Below are 24,471 nucleotides of genomic sequence, written 5' to 3'. Positions count from 1 at the left end.
GACGAACAAAATATCTCCAAAGGTCGTAGGTCGGAGATCGCGCGCAGCATGTTGCCGAATGCACGTGTGAATGAGTGAGTGAGCGAGTGAATGAGTGAGTGAGCGAGCGAGTGAATGAGTGAGTGAGTGAGTGAACGAGTGAGTGAGCGAGTGAGTGAGCGAGTGAGTGAACGAGTGAGTGAGCGAGTGAATGAGCGAGTGAATGAGTGAGTGAGTGAGCGAGTGAGTGAGCGAGTGAATGAGTGAGTGAGTGAGCGGGCGAGCGACACTCACCTTTGACGAGCGTGTGTTTGTCTGTGGGGGAGGAGCGAGCAAGCACTCGAAGCTTGGGCCAGATCTTGTCGATTCTCTCCTGCTCTATCTGTCCCATGGCACACGGGGAGGGTAGGGGGTGGGGGGAGTGTGGGGGGCGGGGGTGGGGGAGCACACGACGCTCCCGTCACTAGACGCGACGCCGCGCGGTGGCGGTGGTGGCGGTGGTGGCGGCAGTGGTAGGAGCAGTGGTGGCGGTGGTGGTGGTGGTGGCAGCGGTGGTGGCAGCGGTGGTGGCGGTGGTGGCGGCGGTGGTGGTGGTGGCAGCGGTGGTGGCGGTGGTGGCGGCGGTGGTGGCGGTGGCGGTGGTGGTGGTGGTGGCGGTGGTGGTGACGGTGGTGGCGGTGGCAGCGGTGGCGGCGGTGGTGGCGGGGGTGGTGGTGGCGGTGGTAGTGGCGGTGGAGGTGGTGGGGGTGGAGGTGGTGGTGATGGTGGCGGTGGTGGAGGTAGTGGTGGGAGTGGTGGTGGTGGTGGTAGTGGCGGTGGAGGTAGTGGTGGAGGCGGCCGACGTGCAGAAAATCCCCCAGCCCGGCGTCATCACGTGGGGTCAGTGACTAATTGCAGCAGCGCGTCGCCTCCATCGTCATGATCGTCGAGCTACGACATCACCTTCTACTCGCCAAATCTCGGAAGCAATGAGGACGGCTTGTAGGTGAGCGAGCGAGTGAGTGGGTGAGCAGGTGAGCGAGTGAGTGAGCGAGTGAGTGGGCGAGTGAGTGAGTGAGTGGGTGAGCGGGTGAGCGAGTGAGTGAGTGAATGAGCGAGTGAGTGAGCGAGTGAGTGAGTGGGTGAGCGGGTGAGCGAGTGAGCGAGCGAGTGAGCGGGTGAGTGAGTGAGCGAGTGAGCGAGCGAGTGGGCGGGCGGGCGGGCGCTCGCCTCTCCCTTATCGTTGCGGATTCGCCGGTTGAACTCCTTCCCCTCGATGCACAGGAAGTCCTCCCCGGGCGTCAGGATGCCGCACTTGCTGGCGATGGCGCGCGCCGTGCTGATGTTGTCGCCCGTCACCATGCGCACCGTGATGCCCGCGCGCTGGCACTTCCGGATCGCATCTGGCACCTGGCGAGGGCGGGGGGCAGGGGGAGAGGGGGGGCAGGGGAAGAGGGGGGGCAGGGGGAGAAGGGGGGCAGGGGGAGAGGGGGCAGGGAGAGAGGGGGGGCAGGAGGAGAAGGAGCACGAGGTGCGGGCGTGGGGGGAGATGCAATTTGCTCGCCATGTCCGCTTTGATCCCCCAACCGATCCGCCGAGAGCAGACCGCCAGCACCGCTCACCGTGCAGGCCACACCGCCCACTTCTGCCGGTCTCGCTGCAAGCCGAGGTGGATCGAACCTCAAATCCTCCCCCCCTCTCTCCCCCCCCCCCGCCCCTAAACCTCCTCGTCCTCTCCCTCCGCGCCTCACCTCCGGCCGCACGGGGTCCTCGATGCCGACGACGGCGATGCAGGTGAGGTCGGCGACGATGGCGCCCTCGTCCTCCCAGTTGGGGTCGGCGCCGCCGCCGCCGCCGCCCGAGGGCAGGTCGCGGAACGCCAGGCAGATGGTGCGCAGGCCCTCGCTCGCCATGGGCTCCACCACGGAGCGCACGAGCGCGTCGCGCTCGCGAGCTCGCAGCGGCGCCGCCTCCCCCGCCGCGTTCAGGACCCACGAGCACCTGGGAGGCGCGTGGGGGGGCGGTGGAGCCAGCGATCGTGTCCGCCGAACGGGACTCTGGCTCCGAGCGCTTGCGCCTGGGTTTGGTTTTAACCGGGCGAGGCCTTCGCTAGGGCTAGCTGGCAATGGGAGTGACCTGGGGCGTCGCTTTGCTGCTGCCTTGTGGTCTAGCCTAGGGGCACCCCCATTGTCAGCTAAGCATCACCCCGCAGCACACCACACACCGCACACCACACACATCACACCACACACACCACACCACACACCGCACATCACACCACACACAGCACACCACACACAGCACACCACACATCACACACCACACAGCACACACATCACACCACACACAGCACACACCACACACAGCACACCACACACAGCACACCACACACAGAACACCACACACAGCACACACCACACACACCACACACATCACACCACACATAGCACACCACACACAGCACACCACACACCACACATCACACACCACACAGCACACCACACACAGCACACCACACACATCACACCACACACAGCACACCACACACATCACACCACACCACATTTCACACCACACACCGCACATCACATCACGCAGCACACCACACACCGCACATCACACACCACGCACCGCACATCACACCGCGCAGATCACAGCACACCGCACATCACATCGCACCACCCACAGCAAAACCACGCGCCGCACAACCGCGCCATCACAACGCCGCAGCATCGCGCCGCGTCGTCACACACCGGCCGCCCCTCACTTTCGCAGGACGATCTCGGAGGCGCCCTTGGTGAAGACGCGGAAGCCCGAGATCGGCGGCGCCGCGGCACCGACGCCGCCCCCCACGAGCCCGGCGGCGGCGGCGGCGGCGGGGGGCGGCGGCGGCCACGTGCTCGGCGCGCAGCACGGTGCTCATGGACTTGCGGCTCGAGTTGAAGGTGAACACCTTGAAGAGCGACTCCTCCGGCACGATCCGCCGCACCGCCTGCGCGTCTCGCCCCAGCGCCAGCGCCAGCCCCAGCAGCGAGCACTCCGTCTTGTTGCCCACGTGCCGGGGCAGCCCGCCGGGCTTCTCCGGGGCCTGGCGGCCACGAGGAGGAGCGGTGGGGGGGGGGGGGGAGCGGAAGATGGGGCAGGAGGGAGGAGAGGGGGAGACGGAGAGAGCGGGCGGTGGTGAGGAGGTGAGAGGGCAGGCATGCGGGCAGCTCCAAGTGTCTAGATGTTGCTCACCAGGATGTTGGTGGTGAGTGTCCGACAGGATGTTGGTGTGAGTGCTCACCAGGATCTCGGTGGTGAGTGTCCGACAGGGTGTTGGTGTGAGTGCTCACCAGGATCTTGGTGGTGAGCGCTCACCAGGATGTTGGTGTTGAGTGCTCACCAGGATCTTGGTGGTGTAAGCGCAGTTGACGGCGATGCCGGTGGTGAGCGCGTCCAGCGTGGCCGGCGCCAGGGCCTCCACGCCCGGCACCGAGCGGTGCAGAACCCCGCCCACAAACGCCTGCACCGCACCGCCAGCACCACGCACCGCCAACGCCAGCGGTTATCGCTCGGTGGTTGTGGTTGCTGGTGATTGGTCGGTAGTTGTGGTTGGTGGTAATTGGACGGCGGTGATTGGTTGGTGGTTGTTGTGGTTGTCGTTTATTGGCTGACTGCTGTGGTTGGTGGGGATTGGTCGGTGGTTGGTGTTTATTGGCTGATTGCTGTGGTTGGTGGTGATTGGTCGGTGGTTGTGGTTGGCGTTTATTGGCTGACTGTTGTGGTTGGTGGGGATTGGTCGGTGGTTGGTGTTTATTGGCTGATTGCTGTGGTTGGTGGTGATTGGTCGGTGGTTGTGGTTGGCGTTTATTGGCTGACTGTTGTGGTTGGTGGGGATTGGTCGGTGGTTGGTGTTTATTGGCTGATTGCTGTGGTTGGTGGTGATTGGTCGGTGGTTGTGGTTGGCGTTTATTGGCTGACTGTTGTGGTTGGTGGGGATTGGTCGGTGGTTGTGGTTGGTGTTTATTGGCTGACTGCTGTGGTTGGTGGTGATTGGTCGGTGGTTGTGGTTGGCGTTTATTGGCTGACTGTTGTGGTTGGTGGGGTTTGGTCGGTGGTTGTGGTTGGTGTTTATTGGCTGACTGCTGTGGTTGGTGGTCATTGGTCGGTGGTTGTGGTTGTCGTTTATTGGCTGACTGCTGTGGTTGGTGTTTATTGGCTGACTGCTGTGGTTGGTGGTGATTGGTCGGTGGTTGTGGTTGGCGTTTATTGGCTGACTTTTGTGGTTGTTGTGATTGGTCGATGGTTGTGGTTGGCGTTTATTGGCTGACTGCTGTGGTTGGTGGTGATTGGTGGGTGGTTGTGGTTGGCGTTTATTGGCTGACTGCTGTGGTTGGTGGTCATTGGTCGGTGGTTGTGGTTGTCGTTTATTGGCTGACTGCTGTGGTTGGTGGTGATTGGTGGTGAGCGAGGTTCACCTGCACCACCGTCATGCGGTTGGTGGTGAGCGTGCCCGTCTTGTCGGAGCAGATGGCCGTGGCGTTGCCCATCGTCTCGCACGCGTCCAGGTGCCGCACCAGGTTGTTGTCCTTCATCATTTTCTGCGCCACGGAGCAGACGTGATGAGGTCACGATGGCGTCATCATCGAACGGGTACAACTCTCGCACAACTTTTAAAGACGACACGCGCGTTGGCAAAAAGCATCGCAGCCATGAAAGGTTTGCCGGACCCTCGACACAAATATTACGTCATCAGCATCAGCGTCATCGTCGTCATCAGCCATGATCTATCCACTGCTGAGTGAAACCCCTCCCCTTTGCCGTCGCCACCTCTCGCTACCTGTATGTACGGATCTCTGTACGTTTCCCACAATGCACCTTGATGGACCATGCAAAGGGAGATGGTGATAGCGAGTGAGGGGCAGCCCTTGCGCTCCCACCTCTCCCACAATGCACTTCTGTCACAACTGCCTCCCCACCTCTCTGGCTCCCACAATGCACCTCACCGCGAGTGCCGCCCCCTTTTAATGCGCGTCCCACAATGCACCTTGACGGAGTAGGCGAGGGCGATGGTGACGGCGAGGGGCAGCCCCTCGGGCACGGCCACGACGAGCACGGTGACGCCGATGATGAAGAACTTGACGAAGTACTGCACGTAGACCGGCGTGCACTCGGCCAGCCAGGGCCGGCCCTGCACCCAGAACGTGTCGATCACGAAGTAGAGCACCAGGATCACCACCGTCACCGATGACATCGCCAGACCTGCCGGGGAGGTGGGGGTCACGGGGGTTCGGGGTGGGAGGTGGATCAGAGAAACTCCGATTAGCACGGTTCGCTATGTACAGTGCGAAAGATGTTCAACATACGCATAAACGTAGGAACACTAAAGAAGACACTTAATACTGATTAACACGTAGGCTTTCGCGACCAATATTATTCATAATCAACGTTTTTTGGGTTTAGATCGCGTTATTTATAAATGTGTCGTAACCCTCCACCACCCGTGACACTTTTTTACTGATTGGCTGTGTCGGGTGGTGGAAGGTTACGACACATTTATAAATAACGCGATCTAAACCCAAAAAACGTTGATTATGGACTTAAGACTGAGTCGATCCTGGAGAAGGCCCAGGAGGGTTCAGGTTGCAATCGCCGCTGATGTTGCCCATGGACGGGAATCGAACTCGGGTGGCCGGGTTCGTAGCGCATCGCCCCAGCCGCATCGCACGACGGCGGTTCCAGGCGACGCGACCGGGTGACCCCGGCGGAGCGTTCCGCCGCGCCACTCACCGGCCTTGCCGATCTGCACGGCGAGCTTGGTGAGTTTCCCCTGCAGCACCGACTTCTCCTTCTTGGGCGGCGCCGCCGGCCTCCGCTCCCGGGCGTCGTCCGCGTCGCCCCCCTCGCCCCCCTCGCCCGCGTCGCCCGCCTCGCCCCCGTCCCCCACTCGCAGCGGCTGCATCTCCACCGACGCCACCCCATCCTGCGCCTTGGCTGTGCAGACCAACGCAGATCTCCGTCAACGTCATCCTCGTTTACATCAAAATCAACCTCGTCAACATCAACCTCGTAAACATAAACCTGGTCAACATCATCAACATCATCCTCGTCAACATCATCCTCATCCACGTTATCCCCGTCAACGTCATCATCATCATCCTCGTCAACATCATCATCAAAATCAACTTCGTCCATGTCATCCTCGTCCACGTCATCCTCGTCAACATCAACCTCGTCACGTCATCCTCGTCACGTCATCCTCGTCACGTCATCCTCGTCAACATCATCCTCGTTACGTCATCCTCGTCACGTCATCCTCGTCAACATCGGCAGTGGTGGCGTCGTAGGCGTCAGAACTGCCGTGGCCGCCATCGTCACCGCGCTGTCGTCATGGCCGCCACTTGCCACAGACGCCCGCGGTTCGGGCCTTTTACCACCCCCCCTCCCCTTCCGAGTGGCCTTGCCATCGATATCATCTTGCTGGGATCCATGTGCTGTTGCTAAGGAACCGCTAATGTTGCTAAGGTCCAGCTGCTGTTGCTAGGGTCAAGGTGCCGTTGCTAGGGTTCAGCTGCTGTTGCTAGGATCCATGTGCTGTTGCTCGAGTCGGGCTGCTGTTGCTAGGGTCAAGGTGCTGTTGCTAGCGTTCAGCTCCTGTTGCTAGGGTCCAGCTGTTGTTGCTAGGGTCAAGGTGCTGTTGCTAGGGTCCAGCTGCTGTTGCTAGCGTCCAGCTCCTGTTGCAAGGGTCAAGGTGCTGTTGCTATGGTCCATGTGCTGTTGCTAGGGTACAGGTGCTGTTGCTAGGGTCAAGTGCTTTTGCTAGGATCCATGTGCTGCTGCTTGGGTCCACGTGTCATTTTTAGGCGCTGGATGCTGTTGCTAGGGACCAAGTCGTGTTGCTAGGGACCACATGCTATTCCTAGGAAACGGATGCTGTTGCTAGGTTACGCGAGGGATGGCGGTTGCTACCTTTGCTCTGGTGGTTCTCAGTGACCTCCTCGTCTTTGTGTGTCGCACGGAGGCATAGACGGAGGAGGTGGAGGGACGAGGACGATGACGCGGAGGCGGCATGGACACGTCAGCGAGGTGGGGGGAGAAGCACACGCGCACAGAGACACAAAGACAAAGATCCCCCGTATATCCTTAACAGACTGTAGGGGCAAGTGCTGTTAGCGAGCACCTATGAAGGCCGGAACGGCACAGGAGGGGATGGGTGGCCAGCATCACATCCGACCGCCTTTGTCTTCCCACTGGCGATGTTTACACACCGCACCAGGTACTCATTTGAGGCAAAGTCGACCTAGGGGAGGCCCAGGACCGGTTCAAATCATCGCCACCGGTGTTGGCCGTGAGCGGGAATCGAACTCGGCTCGCCGGGTTCGTAGCACAGCACAGCGCTAACCGCTACACCACCGCTCAACGCACGCACACATAAGGGCACACGGACACGCATGCACACAGGCAATGAGACGCATAAGCCGAACAGACACGCACATGGTGAGCAAGCGAGGGACACACAAAGGCGACGGATCGCATTGCGTCTGCTGAGCCGCAGGCGAACGATCGTCACCATGCCGCTCCTTTACCCCGGAACAGCCTCCCGGAGTCTCAACAACTCCATCGCGTTGCCGTCGTGCCCAAGGCGCCGTGAATACGAGCGTGATAGAGGCGTTCGTGCGTGCGGGAGGGGGGGGGTCGAAGAAACCCGGAGGAAGCCCTCCGCGTACACGGGGCAGAGACCACCCAACAGATGGATTTCGATCTACTTGCTGTGCTGCCATCTCCGCGGTCGCGGTGCCTCACTCATTTGCTCCGCTCGAGAAACCTGGAGGTGGCTGTCCTGAGAGATCGGGGGCGCTGAGATCCCGGGGTTGAGAGAGAGACCCACAGACTCAGATAGAGACACGCAGACTGGAACCCAGGGTCTTCGCGTCTCTCATCTCGCAGACACCAAGCAGGCCACCTCCAGGATGTGTAGCTAAGCAAATGAGCCAGACACGGATATGCCAGCGCAGCGAGTAGATTGGCTCTATTTGTACGGAGCTTTGGGTGTTTTGGAGACGAGGGTTGGTAGATCACGCAGAGATTTGTGAGAGTCCCAAACCTCCTCGTAAAACTGCTGTGAAGTGGCCAGGGCATGGCGGTACAGCAAGCGGGTTCCATGTGCAGCTTTGAGTTTCTCCCCCTTGCCCGCACGCACCACGTGCGTGTGCACGTACGAAGCCCAACGGCCGTGAACTCCGATGGGATTCGTCGGCAAAAAAAAACACATTGAGCAGCACCCTCGGGGGCGAATCGAGTGACGGACGCAGTGGCTTGTGCGGGTTGATCCACCTGCTCGAATCCATCTCCCGGCACAGCAGTTGAAGCAATACAGGGCGAGTTTCCTAAACCCCCCAATCCCCCCCACCGCCCTCCCCGCCACCCCGCCCCTCCGCTGCCTCTGTCCAATGTCCAACCCTGAAGCGGCAGCGAACGACTTCCACCACAGTCAGGCAATGGGCACGTCGCGTGTGTGTGTGGGGGGGGGGGGTGGTGGGGTAAAACGTGGGTAATGCCCACCTCTTCCCATACGTGGATGAGTGGAGAGAACATCCGCTTTCGTCTAGCGAAGCCCCACCCCCCACCGCCCACCCCTACCGCCCTTCTGCCAACAGTGGAGCCGGCGAGCAATTGCAGGGCTGCGCCTGTACCTTCGTTTTGAGACGCACGGGTACGGAATGATGTGCGGCGTGCGGTGACTTGGGCCTGCCGCCGTGCGCTTTGCGGTGCCCTCGCTCCTCGCATAACACTGGAATCGATTGCCGAACCGATTCTCAAAACGGATTCCGGTCAACAACGCCCGTTGGAAGTTTGAGGTTGGTTGTTGCTAGTTAGTGGTTGTGGTCGGTAGTTAATGGTTGCGGCTGGTGCTTAATGGTTGCAGTTGGTAGTTAGTGATTGTGGTTAGTAGTTAGTGGTTCGTAGTTAGTGATTGTGGTTAGTAGTTAGTGGTTCGTAGTTAGTGATTGTGGTTAGTAGTTAGTGGTTGTGATTGGTAGTTGTGGGACTGCTACCAGAGACTGAGTGAGGCTCTCCTGGGAGCACAGAGGGTCGTCCTGACGATGACGGTGACGAGGACGGAGACGACGACGGTGACGACGACGGTGATGGTGACGACGATGGTGACGATGATGACGATGATGATGACATAGACGATGATGACAGTGATGGTGACGATGACGGAGACAATGACGGTGACGATGATGACAGTGACGGTGACGATGAAGGTGACGGTGATGACGGTGATGATGACGACGACGGTGACGATGATGACAGTGACGGTGACGATGAAGGTGACGACGGTGACGTCTGCGACGACGGCTACCGCCACCATCACAGTGCCGCCCACCTTTCTTGTCGCGCCGCTCCTCCTCCTCCACGTCGCCCGCCCCGAGCAGCGTGAAGATGATGCCCGTCTGGGAGTTGACGCCCACGGCCGTCACCACCATCTTCCCCGAGCCCTCCATCACGTGCGTGCCTGCAGCCGCAGCGCCGCACGGGGGGAGGAGGGGGGCGACGAGGATGAGGAGGATGAAGAGGAGGAGGATGAAGAGGAGGAGGAGGATGAGGAGGAGTATGAGCAGGGTGGTTGGTGTTGGTGGTGCCAATGCTGTGGGTAGCGGTAGCGCAGTGGTTTGCACGCAGTGCTACGAAACCGGTAACCGGGTTCGATTCCCACTCACGGTCAACAACAGTGACAATTATTTGAACGGGTACTGGGCCTCCACTAGGTAAACCCAGCCTCAAATGATTACCTCGTTCAGTGTATACATACAGAATATATAATCACTGGGGAGACAAAGGCGGACCTGGCGGTGTTAGCCACCCATCCCCTCGGCTTTTATCGGTGCTCGCGGACAGCACTTGCCCCTACAGTCTGTTAAAGGCTATATGGGGGATCTTTATCAATGTGTCTACGCGTACTGTGTGTGTGTGGACACACGTTCATGCGTGTGCTCTTGCGTGTGGGCGTGTATTTTGGCACGTCTATGCATTTGTAATGTGTGCGTGTCTATGAATGCGTGTGTGTGTCCGTGTGTCTTTGTGTAATGACAATAGAACCTGCATGCAGTGTGAGGTGACTAGTGGCCACGGGAGGTAATGACAGGGGAGTCAGCTGTGAATGCGAAGGGACTAGTGGCCACGGGAGGTAATGACAGAGGAGTCAGCCTGCAGTGCGAATGGACTAATGGCCACAGGAGGTAATGACAGAGGAGTCAGCTGTGAGTGCGAAGGGACTGGTGGCTACGGGAATGTTCGAGAAGGGAGCCTGGTCACGTGACGGTGGAGTCTACCGGTGGAGCGAGCGTCCAGAGTCAGCGAGAAGGTTTGGTAAGGGGGCGTGGCCTCGTGTCGGTATATAAGGGGGAGATGCGCGGGAGACTCGGGGCTGTTGCAGTGGGGGTCTCCGCCTGATGTCAAGTGAATGTGTCTTCAATAAAGTGTCATCTCAAGAGAAGTGTGGCAAGTCGTCATTACATTTGTGTCAGTGGGTGTGTGTGTCCGTGGGTAGCAGTGGTGTAGCGGTTAGCGCGCTGCGCTACGAACCAGGCAGCCCAAGTTCAATTCCCGCTCACGGCCAACACCAGTAACGATTATCTGAAACGGTCCTGGGGCTCCCCTAGGTCGACTCAGCCTCAAATGAGTACCCGGTGTGATGTGTAAACATCACCACTGGGGAGACAAAGGCGGCCGCGCGTGGTGTTGAGCACTCACGCCCTCGTATGCGGTGCCGGCCTGCATAGATATCTCGCTAACAGCACTTGCCCCAACAGTCTTTTAAGTCTATACGGGGGATCTTTGTCTTTGTTTTTTGTCCGTGTCCGTGTGTGTGTTTCCATGTGTGTGTGTTCGTGTGTGTGTGTGTCCGTGTGTGTGTGTGTATGACCCCTGACCTGAGAGAAGGTTGGGGTCCCTGTCGATGGCTTTGCGCACCTGGTCGGACTCCCCGGTTAGGGAGCTCTCGTCCACCTTGAGGTCGTTGCTCTGGATGAGCACCCCGTCCGCGGGCAGCAGGTCACCTGCACGGTCAAGCAGCGCTGCCATCATCATCGTCGTCGTGGTCCTTGTCATCATTGTCACCGAATGCATCACGATCATTGTCGTCGTCATAATCTGTGCCCTACTTTAGCATCTCAGCGGAGCCACGAATGTCGCCTCCAATTCCACATTCAACCACCGCACCGTGTTCGAGCCCCTTTACTGCATCTGACCCTCGTACCGTATTTGACCTGGGCGATGTCGCCCACCACGATGGCCGCCACGGGGAGCTGAAGCAGCTGCCCGCCGCGGATGACCGAGAACTTCTGCTCCTGCTCGATGCGATTCTGGAGTCCGCGGAACTGTCGCTCCTTGCTCCAGTCGTTGAACGCCGTGACGAGCACCACGCACGCCACCGACAGGAGAATGGCCGCTCCCTCGATCCAGCCGGCCGTCGCCTCCCCCTCGTCCTCCGCGCCGCCCCCGGCGAGCCCGCACGCTGCACGGTGTGGGGGTGGGGGGTCAACGAAGGAGGGGGTGGGGGGTCAAGGGGTCAAGAGGTGAAGGGACGCGAGGTTGGCCGAGAGGACACGGTCACTTTCGAGTTGTTTTTTTACGTTGGTCAATAATGGTACAACCCCATCCCGGGCTCCGACACATCAATCCACCACTCCCATCACTGCACGCAACACTCCCTCCATTCATCCATCACGCTATCTGTCACTCCAAACATCACTCCTTCAATCACTCCATCCATCCCTAAACCAATTCCACCAATCACTCCATCATCCCATCGCTTGATCCCTGTCAACATCACTCCATCAGCCCATCCACCGTTTTATCTTTTATCCATCCATCCAACTACCAATTAATTATTAAATCCCTTAGCGGCCTCCTTCCCTCTACCCTCAATATGGAATCCCTGCATCCCCCCCCCACACTCCCCCCTCTAGCAGTGTCTGCTGCTGCTACTGCTGCTGCCGCTCGTGGCTATGGGGATCGTTAAATGTTTTATTTCCCGACTTCATCTAGGACACGGAGCGCCTTAACATGCACGGCGCGCAGCTGCCCACGCGTACACAGACACACACACACGCATACACACACACACGTATACAATCACGCATACGCACACAGACACACACACACATACACAGACACACACACGTATACAATCACGCATACACACAGACACGCGCATATACATAGACACACACACACGTATACAATCACGCATACATACACAGACACACACACACGCGCATACACACACACACGTATACAATCACGCATACACACACAGACACACACACACACAGACACGCATACATACACAGACACACACACGCGCATACACACACAGACACACACACACGTATACAAGCACGCATACACACACTCACGCATACACACACATACGTATACACTCACGCATACACACACAGACACACACAGGTATACACTCACGCATACACAAAGACCCCCCCGTATAGCCTTTACAGATGCTCCCTAACAGCAAGTGCTGTTAGTGAGCATCTGAACCGGATCCTGGGCCTCCCCTAGGTCGACTCGGCCTCAAATGATTACCTGGTGCGGTGAGTAAACATAGCCACTGGGGGAGACAAAGGCGGCCGGGCGTGGTGCTGGCCACCCACCCCCTCGTTCGCCGTGCCGGTCTTCATAGGTGCTCGCTAGCAGCACTTGCCCCTACAGTCTGTTAAGGCTACACGGGGGGGGGGGATCTTTGTCTTTGTTTTGCCCGTGTGTGTGTCCGTGTGTGGGTGTCCTGTACGCTCGCATGTGTGTGTGTCGTGTTCCGCCTGCTGCTGTTTCAGAAGACACCGTGTTCCTGGAGCAGAGATTTCCTTTCATCTAAGAATATCTCCCCCGCGTGTAGACTCCTGCACAGTCCCCACGAGTGCGCGCACGCATCGCACGACCACCCCGGACCCGGCAATCCCTGGGTCTCATTCCAGCTCCAGCTCCTCTGCTTGAGAGTGCCACAAAATTCCGGTTCGTTCCTGCCCCAGTGCCGGATGATCCGCATAGCAAAAGCAGCTGCATAATGCTACGGGCCCCGCACTTTCAAGGGCCCCCGCGCTGAATGCTTTCAAGCCATCAATTCGGGTTCAGTGATTCTGCACTCGCTCTATTGCTATAGTACTATACCGCCTTCAACTTTTATGAACGACTGGGTGTTTAAGGTTAGCGATTTGTCGTATTATCTGGCTGTATAGCAAATGAAAAAAAAAAATGTTGCTATGCAAGTAAAAATGTGTTTAAATATTTAAGTATTTATTTATTTCGGGCCCATTTATAACATATGCTACAGACCCCAGCACTAGCCTGCCCTGGCTTTCCCGGGAGCAGTGATCACGGCGGACGCCAAAGACGCCCGTGACGCCGTCGTTCGCAAGAGGCAGCCCGTCGCGTGGCGGCGTCATGGTCCAGACTTTGGCAAAATGTGCAAGACTTACACCGCAAGTCACCTTCATTGGGATTCCGTGGGATTGTGTGGGATTCCGTGGGATTCCGTGGGATTGTGTGGGATTCCGTGGGATTCTGTGGGATTCCTTGGGGCTACACTGCACAGCAGTAGCAACATAAAAGGCAATCATCGCCCCCTCCCCCCCGCTGCTAAAACGCGGGAGGACCCTCCGGCGAGGGCCTTATTAGGTGCTCGCTAACTGCACGTTCCCCAACAGCCGGTGACAGGCGACAACCACGGGGGAGGAGCCCGTGTCTGTGCCACTGCGTCTGTGGGGGGGCGCGGTGGTGTAGCGGTTAGCGCTACGCTGCGCTACGAACCCGGCGACCCGGGTTCGATTCGCGCTCACGGCCAACACCGGTGACGATTACCTGAGCCGGTGCTGGGCCTCCCCTAGGTCGACTCGGCCTCAAACGAGTACCCAGGTGCGGTGTGTAAACATCGCCATTGGGGAGACAAAGGCGGCCGGGCGCGGGGCTGGTCACCCACCCTCTCATGCGCCGTGCCGGCTTTCGTGGGTGCTCGCTAACAGCACTTGCCCCGACAGCCTGTTACAGGCTACACGGGGGGAATCTTCCTGTCCTTTGTCTTGTGCGCGCGTCGCCGCTGTTTATTCTACAGCAGTGGCAACAGCCGTCTGCCATCCCCGCTAAGAATAGCGCCGCATGGCGCTGCAACAGTCGCGGCGCTGGTCGGCCCCAGACACACCACACACCACACAACAACAAAAACCCGTGCGCGTGTTGGGGGGGGGGAGCGGTGGCGCAGTGGTTCGCGCCGCGCGACGAGATGCGACGAACACCTCCCCCCCACACCGAGTTGCGACGGCCCGCTCAGAATCGACGACGGTCACGGCGAAGTGTTTCGACTGCTCAGGGACCTTCCCCAAAGGTCTACTCGGCCCCCGTCAAAAAAAATGCGCACTCGTCAGCACCGGTGAGACAAAGGCGGCCCGGCAGTGGTTGGTGTTGGCCACCCGCCCGCCAGCCGGCCACGTGTTTCCACAGTGGCGGACGTCGTTGGTGCTCGTGAACAGCACTTGCCCCAACGGTCTGTGAAAAGGCTATACGGGGGATCTTTGTCTTTGTGAGCCACGCAGAGATGGTGGGGGGTGTGGGTGGTGGGGGCCTGGCACCAGCCCCACCAACCCCCCCCCCCCACCGACCGCCACACTCTCCCCACGAGCCACTGGGCACGCGCGGAGAGAGTGGAGGAGTTCCCCTGCCCGGGCAGTGAACTGTGCCTCCCCTAGATAGACTCGGCCTTAAATGAGTCATTGGTGCAGTGTCTGTGAACGTCAGGAGGTCGGGTGCGGTGCATCGGCCACCCACCCCCCCCCCCATCTCCCCGCGTGTGCTGGCCTTCATAGGCGCTCGCTAACGACACTTGGCCCAACAGTCCGTTGAGGCCATGCGGGGGACCTTTGTCTTTGTACACGCCGTGTTTTCTTGTCTCGTGCCGTTGCCGACTCCGCTGTGAGCGCCGCAAATAGATCGATCACTCAATGGGGCAGGGCCACGTGACGCGTCTGAAGCCACGTGTCCGTTTTAATTGGTCAGCCTTGCTGCTGCCACTGACCCTGACACCATAGCCGTGTCACTAACCCCGACACCATAGCCCTGTTAATAACCCTGATACTAATAATAGGGGTTTTCCCCCTTTTTACTGGCAACAAAACTGAATCCTTTTTAGGAGGATTCATGTCTGCATTAACCACAATACTTGCAGTCAAAATGCCAACAAAAAACACACTCTGCTAATATATGCATTGTCCTTGAAACTGATTGGTCCACACCAGAGACAGCTTTCTTTAGAGCCTAGTCTCAATTGGTGCTAGACCAGATGACGCCAAAAGGCACTCACCCTGTCACTCACCCTGTCACTCACCCTGTCACTCACCACTCACCCTGTCACTCACCCTGTCACTCACCCTGTCACTCACCCTGTCACTCACCCTGACACTCACCCTGACACTATATCCCAGCCGCAATGGCTCAGCCTTATCCACACCACCAGCTCAATGGTGCTCATTGCGACGACTGCGGCCGGGCGCGAGGAGTGTGCCCACCGTCGCTGTCGGAGCCGGGCGGCTGGTAGAAGGAGAGTCCCAGCGAGACGAGGGCCGCCACCTCCAGGATGATGAGCGTCACGTCCTGCAGCGCCTCCCACACGAGCGCCAGGAACGACTTGGGCTTCTTGGGCGGGATGAGGTTCTCCCCGAAGACGGCACGCCTCCGCGCCAGGTCCTCCTCGTCACCCGACACGCCTGGGGGGAGGGGGGGGCGAAGAGGGAGGGAGGGGGGCGAAGAGGGGGGGTCTGTAACGCTTCATCGGTCGATGGAGTGACCGTGTTGCAGTTTCTCACACCATTGAAGGCGCGAGCCACGGTGGTGCGATTGTGTAGCCGTGCACTCTCCGCCACCCGACCACCCCACCCCCGTCTAGCTATGGGCCTCATAGTAAACCCATAGAGATGCACACAGAGACACGTAGAGAGACATTGACATGCATATAAGACTCCCCTCCCCGTGTAGCCTTTACAGACTGTTGGGAAAAATGCTGTGAGCGAGTAGCCACCTGTGAAAGCCGGCACGGCACTCAAGAGGGGTGAGTGGCCAACACCACGCCCGGCCGCCTTTGTCTCCCCAGTGGCGGTGTTTACACACCGCACCAGGTACTCATCTGAGGCTGAGTCGACCTAGGGGAGGCCCAGGACGAGTTCAGATAATCGTCACTGGTTGTTGGCCGTAATCGGGAATCGAACTCGAGTGGCCGGGTTCGCAACGCAGCGCACGAACCGTCGCGCTACCGCTCACCATCAACACCACCGCCGCTGTCAGCCCCGTCACCATCAGCAGCACCACGTCCAATACCTATACACGCCATTGGCTTCTAAGTGACGGTGACGTCAGCATGGCACCTGTGCCAGGCCAGGTGCACTTTGCGGCCACGTGAAGTGTCGAAGGCTCGCTGGTGACAAGAGGTCATGGGACAGACCCGGCAGGTGCCATGGGTTGACTGACTGAGATGACTAGGAGATGCACCACCCGTGCCCTTACTGTGCCAAACATGCCAATTGGCTGTGTTTTAGTCACCCGGCGCTCCACTCGTTGTTGTGAGCGTTGTCATCACCACCATCACCACCACCATCACCAAAAACCACCATCACCATCACCACCATCACCACCATCACCACCATTACCATCATCACCTTCACCACTAACCACTATCACCATCACCACCATGACCACCGTCACCACCATCACCACCAACCACCATCACCACCATGACCACCACCACCACCATCACCATCCTCACCGTCCACGGGCGAGGTCCGGAGCCGGCGACACATCCCCGCGACCGCGTCCCCCGCTCCACCCCCGGCTCCGCTGCTCCCGTATCTCTCGGCCATGTGGGCCATCGCCTCGGCCCCCCGCATCTCCATGAGGTCGCGCAGCTCGCGCACGGTCACCCCGAACCCCCCCTCGGCGTCCTGCTCCATAGCGGCGGTGGGGGGCGCGGGACCCCCAGCCCGCCCCGCGCCACGGCCCCCCCCGCCGCCGCCGCCGTCTTGGCCAAGGGGGCCCGGTTGGGGGGCCCGCGCCCCCTTGGCTTTGTAGTCGACGGAGCTGTTGGCCATTGCGGGTCTCCGAGGATCAGTCCACACCCTTAAGTCCCGTGCGGGGCTGGTGGTGAGCGGTGGGTGGATTTGAGGGTGGGTGGGAGTGGGTTATGAATGAAGGGTGAAATAGCAACGTCAAATAGGTGGAAAGCACAACACTTGAATAGGATTCTAATCAGAACGCGTGCGTCCGCCTGTCCATCCCCTTCTGCGTGCGTCTGCTGGGCGAGTTTGGGTGGCGGGTCGCTGTGACCCTGAATCCTTCCTGTGGCCTCGATGGACGTTGGTGAATCGGCCCCTCTCCGCCTCTCTGCGTCCGGGTCCGTGTGACCGCCCGCCTGCGTATCCGTGGGCCTGCCTCTTGTCGACGCCGAGAAGTCTGCTGAACGAAGTTGACAGGGCCCGCGAGTTGGAGCGGCGGAAGACTGCACTCGGGACCGGGATGACGAACCACGTTTCAACGAGCAGGCAGGGTTGAGCGGTGGGTGGATGGATGGAGGCGAGGCCGAGTCCACGGTGCGGTCTATGAACAGTGGAACTCTGGGAGCAGCAACAACAAAAGGAATAAATAAACGAGGCCGCAGAATTCCCTGCTTCACTCTTCGGCCCTTACCGCTGTCACCGCCAAATCCCCGTTTTTCTTATACCACCTCCTCCTCCGCCTACTGCTCCACCTCTTCGTCTCCAGCCAGGCGGAAATGAAAGAGCCAACGATGAAAGATGGAATGAAAGGGAAACCTGGAGAGAGCGACAGCGATGGGTTGATGACGAGGACGACGATGTCGGTGATGATGGCGATGACCGTGGCCACAGCGTGGACACGGGGCGATGGCGACGACGACGATGACACGGCAGGTGCTGCTGCTGCTGCTGGTGGTGGTGACGGGTCCTCATCCCGTGCGTGAGACACTCTGGCCGCGCCCAGCCGCGTAGCCTCTCCCCGAGTCTCCCCCCCGCGTGTCTTCTCGCTTCGTCCCGTGTCTCATCTCACGCTGGGCGGCCCCGCTGGACGCGGGGATCAAGGCGGCGTCGGGGACGGGGTGGGGGAGGGAGTCGACAGGATCGAGGGGGATCAAGTGGATGGAGGCTGGATGCCGGCGCGGTGGCCCACTGACGATGATTCCATCGCGAACTCAAGATCCAGGAACCCCGATCGCACCTGCAGCGGCCTGCAGGGGACGAGGGGATGAAAGGTGGTGGTGGGAAAGAGGGGTTACAGAGATGCGGTCAACTATAATCACCAACTATAATCACCAACTACAAATCCCCAGATATAATGATAAACTATAATCACCAACACGGCAGCAGCGGCATTGCTGGGGATGACACCACTGCATCTTCACTGAGCCCAGGTGTGGCCATCAATGTCGTAAGCAGCAGCAGTGTTGTCATCAGCAGTAGCAACACCATCATAGTAGCCATCATCATCAGCAGCAGCATCAACAGCATCATATTCATCGTCGTCATCATCACTGTCATAATACTATTGAACAACAACACAATCATCATAACATCGTCATCATCATCACCATCGTCATCTCTCTCCGCTTCGTGGTGACGCCGAGTCCATTCCTCGCCCTGTTTATCACGGCTGATCAAACGACACCCACCGGGGAGACAAAGGCGGCCGAGCGTGGTGTTGGCCACCAATTCCCTCGTGTGCCGTGCCGTCCTTCAGACGTGCTACTCTCGCTCACAGCACTTGCCCCAACAGCCTGTTCAAGGCTATAAGGAGGATCTGTGTGTGTGTGTGTGTTTATAGTGGGGAGCGGTGGTGCAGCGGTTCGCGCGCTGCGCTACGAACCCGGCGACCCAATTTTTACTTGCATAGTAAAGTGATTGTATTTTTTTATTTGCTATACAGCCAGATATCTCGCTCGTTCAGCAGTTCCACTGCTGGATTATTTGTTCCGCCTGAGGACGACCGCTTGTGTTGCGATTGAAACGTCGTGATATATTATTTTGTTTTATTTTTCTACCTACGTGACTTTACCGAAAGAACCAACGAGTATACAGCCAGATAATACGACAAATCGCTAACCTTAAACAAACAGTCGTTCATAACAGTTGAAGGCGGTATAGTACTATAGTAATAGAGCAAGTGCAGAATCACTGAACCCGAATTGATAGCTTGAAAGCATTTAGCGCGAGGCCCTTGAAAGTGCGGGGCCCGTAGCTACTACTACATGTGTAGTAGCTACTACACGTGTAGCTACTACGCATGTAGCTACTACACGTGTAGCTACTACGTGTGTAGCTACTACACGTGTAACTACTACACGTGTAGCTACTACTACATGTGTAGTAGCTACTACACGTGTAGCTACTACGCATGTAGCTACTACACGTGTAGCTTCTACGTGTGCAGCTACTACACGTGTAACTACTACACGTGTAGCTACTACTACATGTGTAGTAGCTACTACACGTGTAGATACTTGTGCTACTAGGATCATCCGGCACTGGTTGTATGTAGATGCTCGCCAAAAGCACTTGCCCTAACAGTCCATTAGAGGCTATATGGGGGGCCTTTGTCTGTGTGGCTATGTGTATGCGTCACCCGTGACCCCCATTCGATGTGCTCCCCAGCACCCGATCCCCCGTGGTGGGGGTGGGGGGGCAGAGGGCATGGCGGGGTGACACCCTTGACCCTCACGTCCCTCGCCATCATCACCACCACCATCACCACTCCCATCACCACCATCAACGTAACTACCACCAACATCCTCGCCATCGTCACTACCATCACCACCAACATCACCACCGTCACTGTGACGACCACCAACATCCTCACAATCGTGACTATCATCACCACCAACATCACCACCATCACTGTGACGACCACCAACATCCTCACAATCGTGACTACCATCATCACCATCGCCACGCCACCGCGACGGCCATCACCACCATCACGAAAACATCACCACCATCACCAAAACATGACCACCATCACCAAAACATGACCACCATCACCAAAACATCACCACCATCACCAAAACATCACCACCATCACCAAAACATGACCACCATCACCAAAACATCACCACCATCACCAAAACATCACCACCATCACCAAAACATCACCACCAAGGCCGACCTCGACGTCACCGCTCATCTCCTACAATCTAAAAAATGACTTAAATACCCATGCAACATCACCGCAACCTCCACAACCACCACCACCACAGAAAAAGACAAAGATCCCCCGTGTAGCCTGTAACAGACTGTAGGGGCAAGTTCTGTTAGCGAGCACCTATGAAGGCCGGAACGGCACACGAGGGGGTGGGTGGCCAGTTGAGGGAGGCCCACGACTGGTTCAGATAATCGTCCCTGGTGTTGGCCGTGAGCGGGACTAGAACCCGGGATGCCGGGTTCGTAGAGCGGTGCGCTTACCACTGCGCCACCGCTCCCCACACGGACACAGGACGCATGGCACACCATGCGTACCACACACACACCACACACACACCACACATCCTACATACACCACACACACCACCACACACCACAAACACACCACACACCACACACACACACACCACACACACCACCACACACCCCACAGCACACACACACCACACACCACACGCACCACACACACCACACCACACACACACCACACACCACCCGCACCACACAGACCACCATACACCCCACACCATACACGCCACCACACACCACACATACACCACACACCACACGCACCACACACACCACACGAACCACACACACCACACACAGACCACACACATCACACACACACACCACACACACACACACCACACACACCACGCGTACCACACACACACACCACACGCACCTCCACGCTTGTGCCGCATCCTAAATTTAAATCCGGCGAGGCCCCCACCCCGCCGAAGATGAGCCACGGGGGCACGAGGAGGAGGGGGGCACGAGGGTGGGGGCTGAGGGGCCATGGTGAGGTCATTATTCGGCAGTTTAATTTATTTATTTCGCTGATGCGGTCACGCTCGCCGTGGTGGTGTATGGTTGTTGTGTGGTGTGTGGTGGTGGTGTCTGGTGATGGTGGTGTAGTGGTTGTTGTGTGTGGTGGTGTAGTGGTTGTTGTGTGGTGGTGTAGTGGTTGTTGTGTGGTGGTGGTGTAGTGGTTGTTGTGTGGTGGTGTGTGGTTGTTGTGTGGTGGTGGTGGTGGTGTTGTGTGGTGATGGTGTTGGGTGGTGGTGTAGTGGTTGTTGTGTGGTGGTGGTGTAGTGGTTGTTGCGTGGTGGTGGTGTAGTGGTTGTTGTGTGGTGGTGGGGTGATTGTTGTGTGGTGGTGGTGTGTGCTGGTGTGGTTGTTGTGTGATGGTGGTGTAGTAGTTGTTGTGTGGTGTGTGGTTGTTGTGTGGTGATGGTGGTGATGGTGGTGGTGTGTGGTGGTGTGTGGTGGTGGTGTGTTGGTGGTGTAGTGGTTGTTGTGTAGTGGTGGTGTGGTGATTATTGTGTGGTGGTGGTGTGTGCTGGTGTGGTTGTTGTGTGGTGGTGGTGTAGTGGTTGTTGTGTGGTGTGTGGTGGTGGTGGTGTGTGGTGGTGTGTGGTGGTGTGTGGTGGTGGTGTAGTGGTGTGTGGTGGTTGTGTAGTGATTGTTGTGTGGTGGTGGTGGTGTGTGCTGTTGTGGTTGTTGTGTGGTGGTAGTGTGTTCTGGTGTGGTTGTTGTGTGGTGGTGGTGGTGTAGTGGTTGTTGTGTGGTGGTGGTGTGGTGATTGTTGTGTGGTGGTGGTGTGTGCTGGTGTGGTTGTTGTGTGGTGGTGGTGTGTGCTGGCGTGGTTGTTGTGTGGTGGTGGTGTAGTGGTTGTTGTGTGGTGTGTGGTGGTGGTGTACTGGTCAGCGCTACGCTGCGCTACGAACTCGGCGACCCGGGTTCGATTCCCCTTCACAGCTACCAACACCGGTGGCGATTATCGGAACCGATCCTGGGCCTCCCCTAGGTGGACTCAGCCTCACATGAGTACCTGGCGCGGTGTGTAACCATCGCCACGGGGGAGACAAAGGCGGCCGGGCGTGGTTCGTGGCCACCCCACCCCCTCGTGTGCCGTGCCTTCAAAGGTGCTCGCCAACAGCACTTGCCCCAACAGCCTGTCCCAGGCTATACGGGGGATCTTTGTCTTTGTGTGTTGCAGCGGAGTCGGGGGGATACTTCTTGCTCTCGATCTCGACTCTGATTTTCGAGTTGGTGTCAATAACCATCGAGGTGGGGGGGCGGTGGTGGTGGTGGGGGGGTGGTGGTGGGGGTGGTGGTGGTGGGGGGGGGCGCGGTGGTGGTGGTGGGGTGGTGGTGGTGGGGGCGCGGTGGTGGTGGTGTTCGCGGTGGTGGTGGTGGTTGGGGCGCGGTGGTGGTGGTGGTGGTGTTGGCGGTGGTGGTCGTGGTGGTGGGGGCGCGGTGGTGGTGGTGGCGGTGGTGGGGGGGGGGGGCGCGGTGGTGGTGGTGGTGGTGGTTGCGGGAGGTGGGGGCGCGGTGGTGGTGGAATGTGAGGCGGTTGTTCTATCGCCGTGGTCGCTGTGGTGGAGGTGGTGGAGGTGGTCGCTGTGGTTGCTGTGGTGGAGGTGGTGGAGGTGGTGGAGGTGGTCGCTGTGGTGGAGGTGGTCGCTGTGGTTGCTGTGGTGGAGGTTGTGGAGGTGGTGGAGGTTGTGGAGGTGGTGGAGGTTGTGCGCGAGTCTTTAACAGAGTTGATTCTTCGTGGCGCTGCCCGCATTCCTGGCCCCGCGGGGAGGAGACTCAACCCACGACAGCTGCGTCCTGCCTCTCCGTGTCCCGTCTCCGTCTCTCCCCGTCCCCCAGTCTCCTGTCTGCCGGCGCAACATCTCCCATACAGCATCCCAATCAAACCTTTCCCCGTGCCACTATCTCGCTGTCTCCCTGTCCCTCGCCATTGCCAAGGGCACCCAACCCTCCCACCCCCAACATGCACGACGAGGCTCCCTCTGCATTAATTCTTCGCAGGGAGGCTCCAACACAGCGGCGGCGCGCCGGAGTGAAACGTCCGAGCGTGGAGACGGAGCGATGAAATCGGCGGTTTCTGAGTCTCGACGGAGCGGTGGCGAGCGCGACCGCGCACACGAATCCGGTGACCCGAATTCGATTCTCTGCTCGCGGCCAAAAACAGCGGTGGTCACCTGCACCGGTCCATGGGCCACCCGCCCAGAGCTCCACTCACGTCTCCAGTGAGAAGCTGGTTTGCGGTGTTGTTATGCATCGCCACTTGGAAGACAAAGGCGGCCTTGGCGTGGAACCGGCCACCCCCCCCACCCCCCACTGCCTTCTCGCTCACAGCAACTTGTGGCCAGCAGTTCGTCAAGGCTGCAAGGGGGCATCTTTATCTTCGACGAGACTCTGGGATGGGTTGTCCGCCAGGTGCCCCCCCCCCCCCCAAAAAAAACCGTGGCGAGCATTTGTGGCCTTTCTCCTGTCGGCGTCTGGCAGAAGGAAGGGGGCGATGGCGGGGTACGGCGCCACGAACCGCGACAGCCCAGGCAACGCAGACGCAGACGGCGTTTCCCGTCCGCCGCAGCCTCCCGAAGCGTTTTGTCCCGCGTTTTAAATTCATTTATTTTTCTTTCCGCGATTAACATTTGACGGAGGAACAAAAGGGCCCACCCACCCTCAGCTCGGCACACGCCGAGTGTAAAGCAGCAGCAGCGGCAGCGGCGGCAGCGGCGGCAGCTTCTGCAGATAGCGAGCGACTGGCTAATTGGCCGATCAGCGCGGAATAATTACAATCGAGTCATCGTGCAGCAACTCAGTTGTAAAATAATTCCCTAATCCGGCATTAAAAACAGTGGCCTCCTTAATTAATGCGCGTAATTGACATTTTTGCTTTAGACTATCCTCCCATCCCACCACCCCCCCCCCATTGTTTTATTTATATTTTGTAGAGAGAGAGGGGAGAGACACCGCGACCCCAGGCGTGAGAGGAGAGCGCGGGGTGAAATGGAGACAGATGTAGTCTGCTTAGTCGTGGCGTTAGGGTTAGGGCTCGGGCTCATGCTCGCGGTTGATTGGCTCCTGCAGCCCTTCGGGTTGTGGTGCGATTATCTAGCGTGGTTATGGTTAAGATGGAGGTCTAGTTGGTGAGTGTGGTTAGGGTTGGGGTCTAGTTGGTGAGTGTGGTTAGTGTTGGGATCTAGTTGGTGAGTGTGGTTAGGGTTGGGGTCTAGTTGGTGAGTGTGGTTAGGGTTGGGGTCTAGTTGGTGAGTGTGGTTAGGGTTGGGGTCTAGTTGGTGAGTGTGGTTAGGGTTGGGGTCTAATTGGTGAGTGTGGTTAGGGTTGGGGTCTAATTGGTGAGTGTGGTTAGTGTTGGGGTGTAGTTGGTGAGTGTGGTTAGGGGTGGGGTCTAGTTGGTGAGTGTGGTTAGGGTTGGGGTCTAATTGGTAAGTGTGGT

The 24,471-nt window shown here is 58.4% G+C and overlaps 1 protein-coding gene across 1 annotated transcript in view; it reads right to left on the bottom strand.

Annotated features, from left to right (window-relative positions):
- LOC144947293 (plasma membrane calcium-transporting ATPase 2-like) overlaps positions 1 to 24,471 on the bottom strand; it is a 58,165-nt gene that overhangs the window by 17,770 nt on the left and 15,924 nt on the right. The window contains 15 exon segments of the mRNA XM_078876525.1: positions 274 to 361; positions 1,189 to 1,368; positions 1,710 to 1,959; positions 2,726 to 2,838; positions 2,840 to 3,046; positions 3,344 to 3,463; positions 4,419 to 4,541; positions 4,988 to 5,202; positions 5,731 to 5,934; positions 6,910 to 6,942; positions 9,332 to 9,460; positions 10,878 to 11,003; positions 11,204 to 11,461; positions 15,519 to 15,716; positions 16,769 to 18,241. Coding sequence (XP_078732651.1) covers positions 274 to 361; positions 1,189 to 1,368; positions 1,710 to 1,959; positions 2,726 to 2,838; positions 2,840 to 3,046; positions 3,344 to 3,463; positions 4,419 to 4,541; positions 4,988 to 5,202; positions 5,731 to 5,934; positions 6,910 to 6,942; positions 9,332 to 9,460; positions 10,878 to 11,003; positions 11,204 to 11,461; positions 15,519 to 15,716; positions 16,769 to 17,090 — 2,566 coding nt within the window. The 5' untranslated portion in view covers positions 17,091 to 18,241.

This window comes from Lampetra fluviatilis, chromosome 44 (genome assembly GCF_964198595.1).
Source record: "Lampetra fluviatilis chromosome 44, kcLamFluv1.1, whole genome shotgun sequence".
NCBI lineage: Eukaryota > Metazoa > Chordata > Hyperoartia > Petromyzontiformes > Petromyzontidae > Lampetra > Lampetra fluviatilis.
This window is presented reverse-complemented; position numbering and strand designations above follow the sequence as displayed.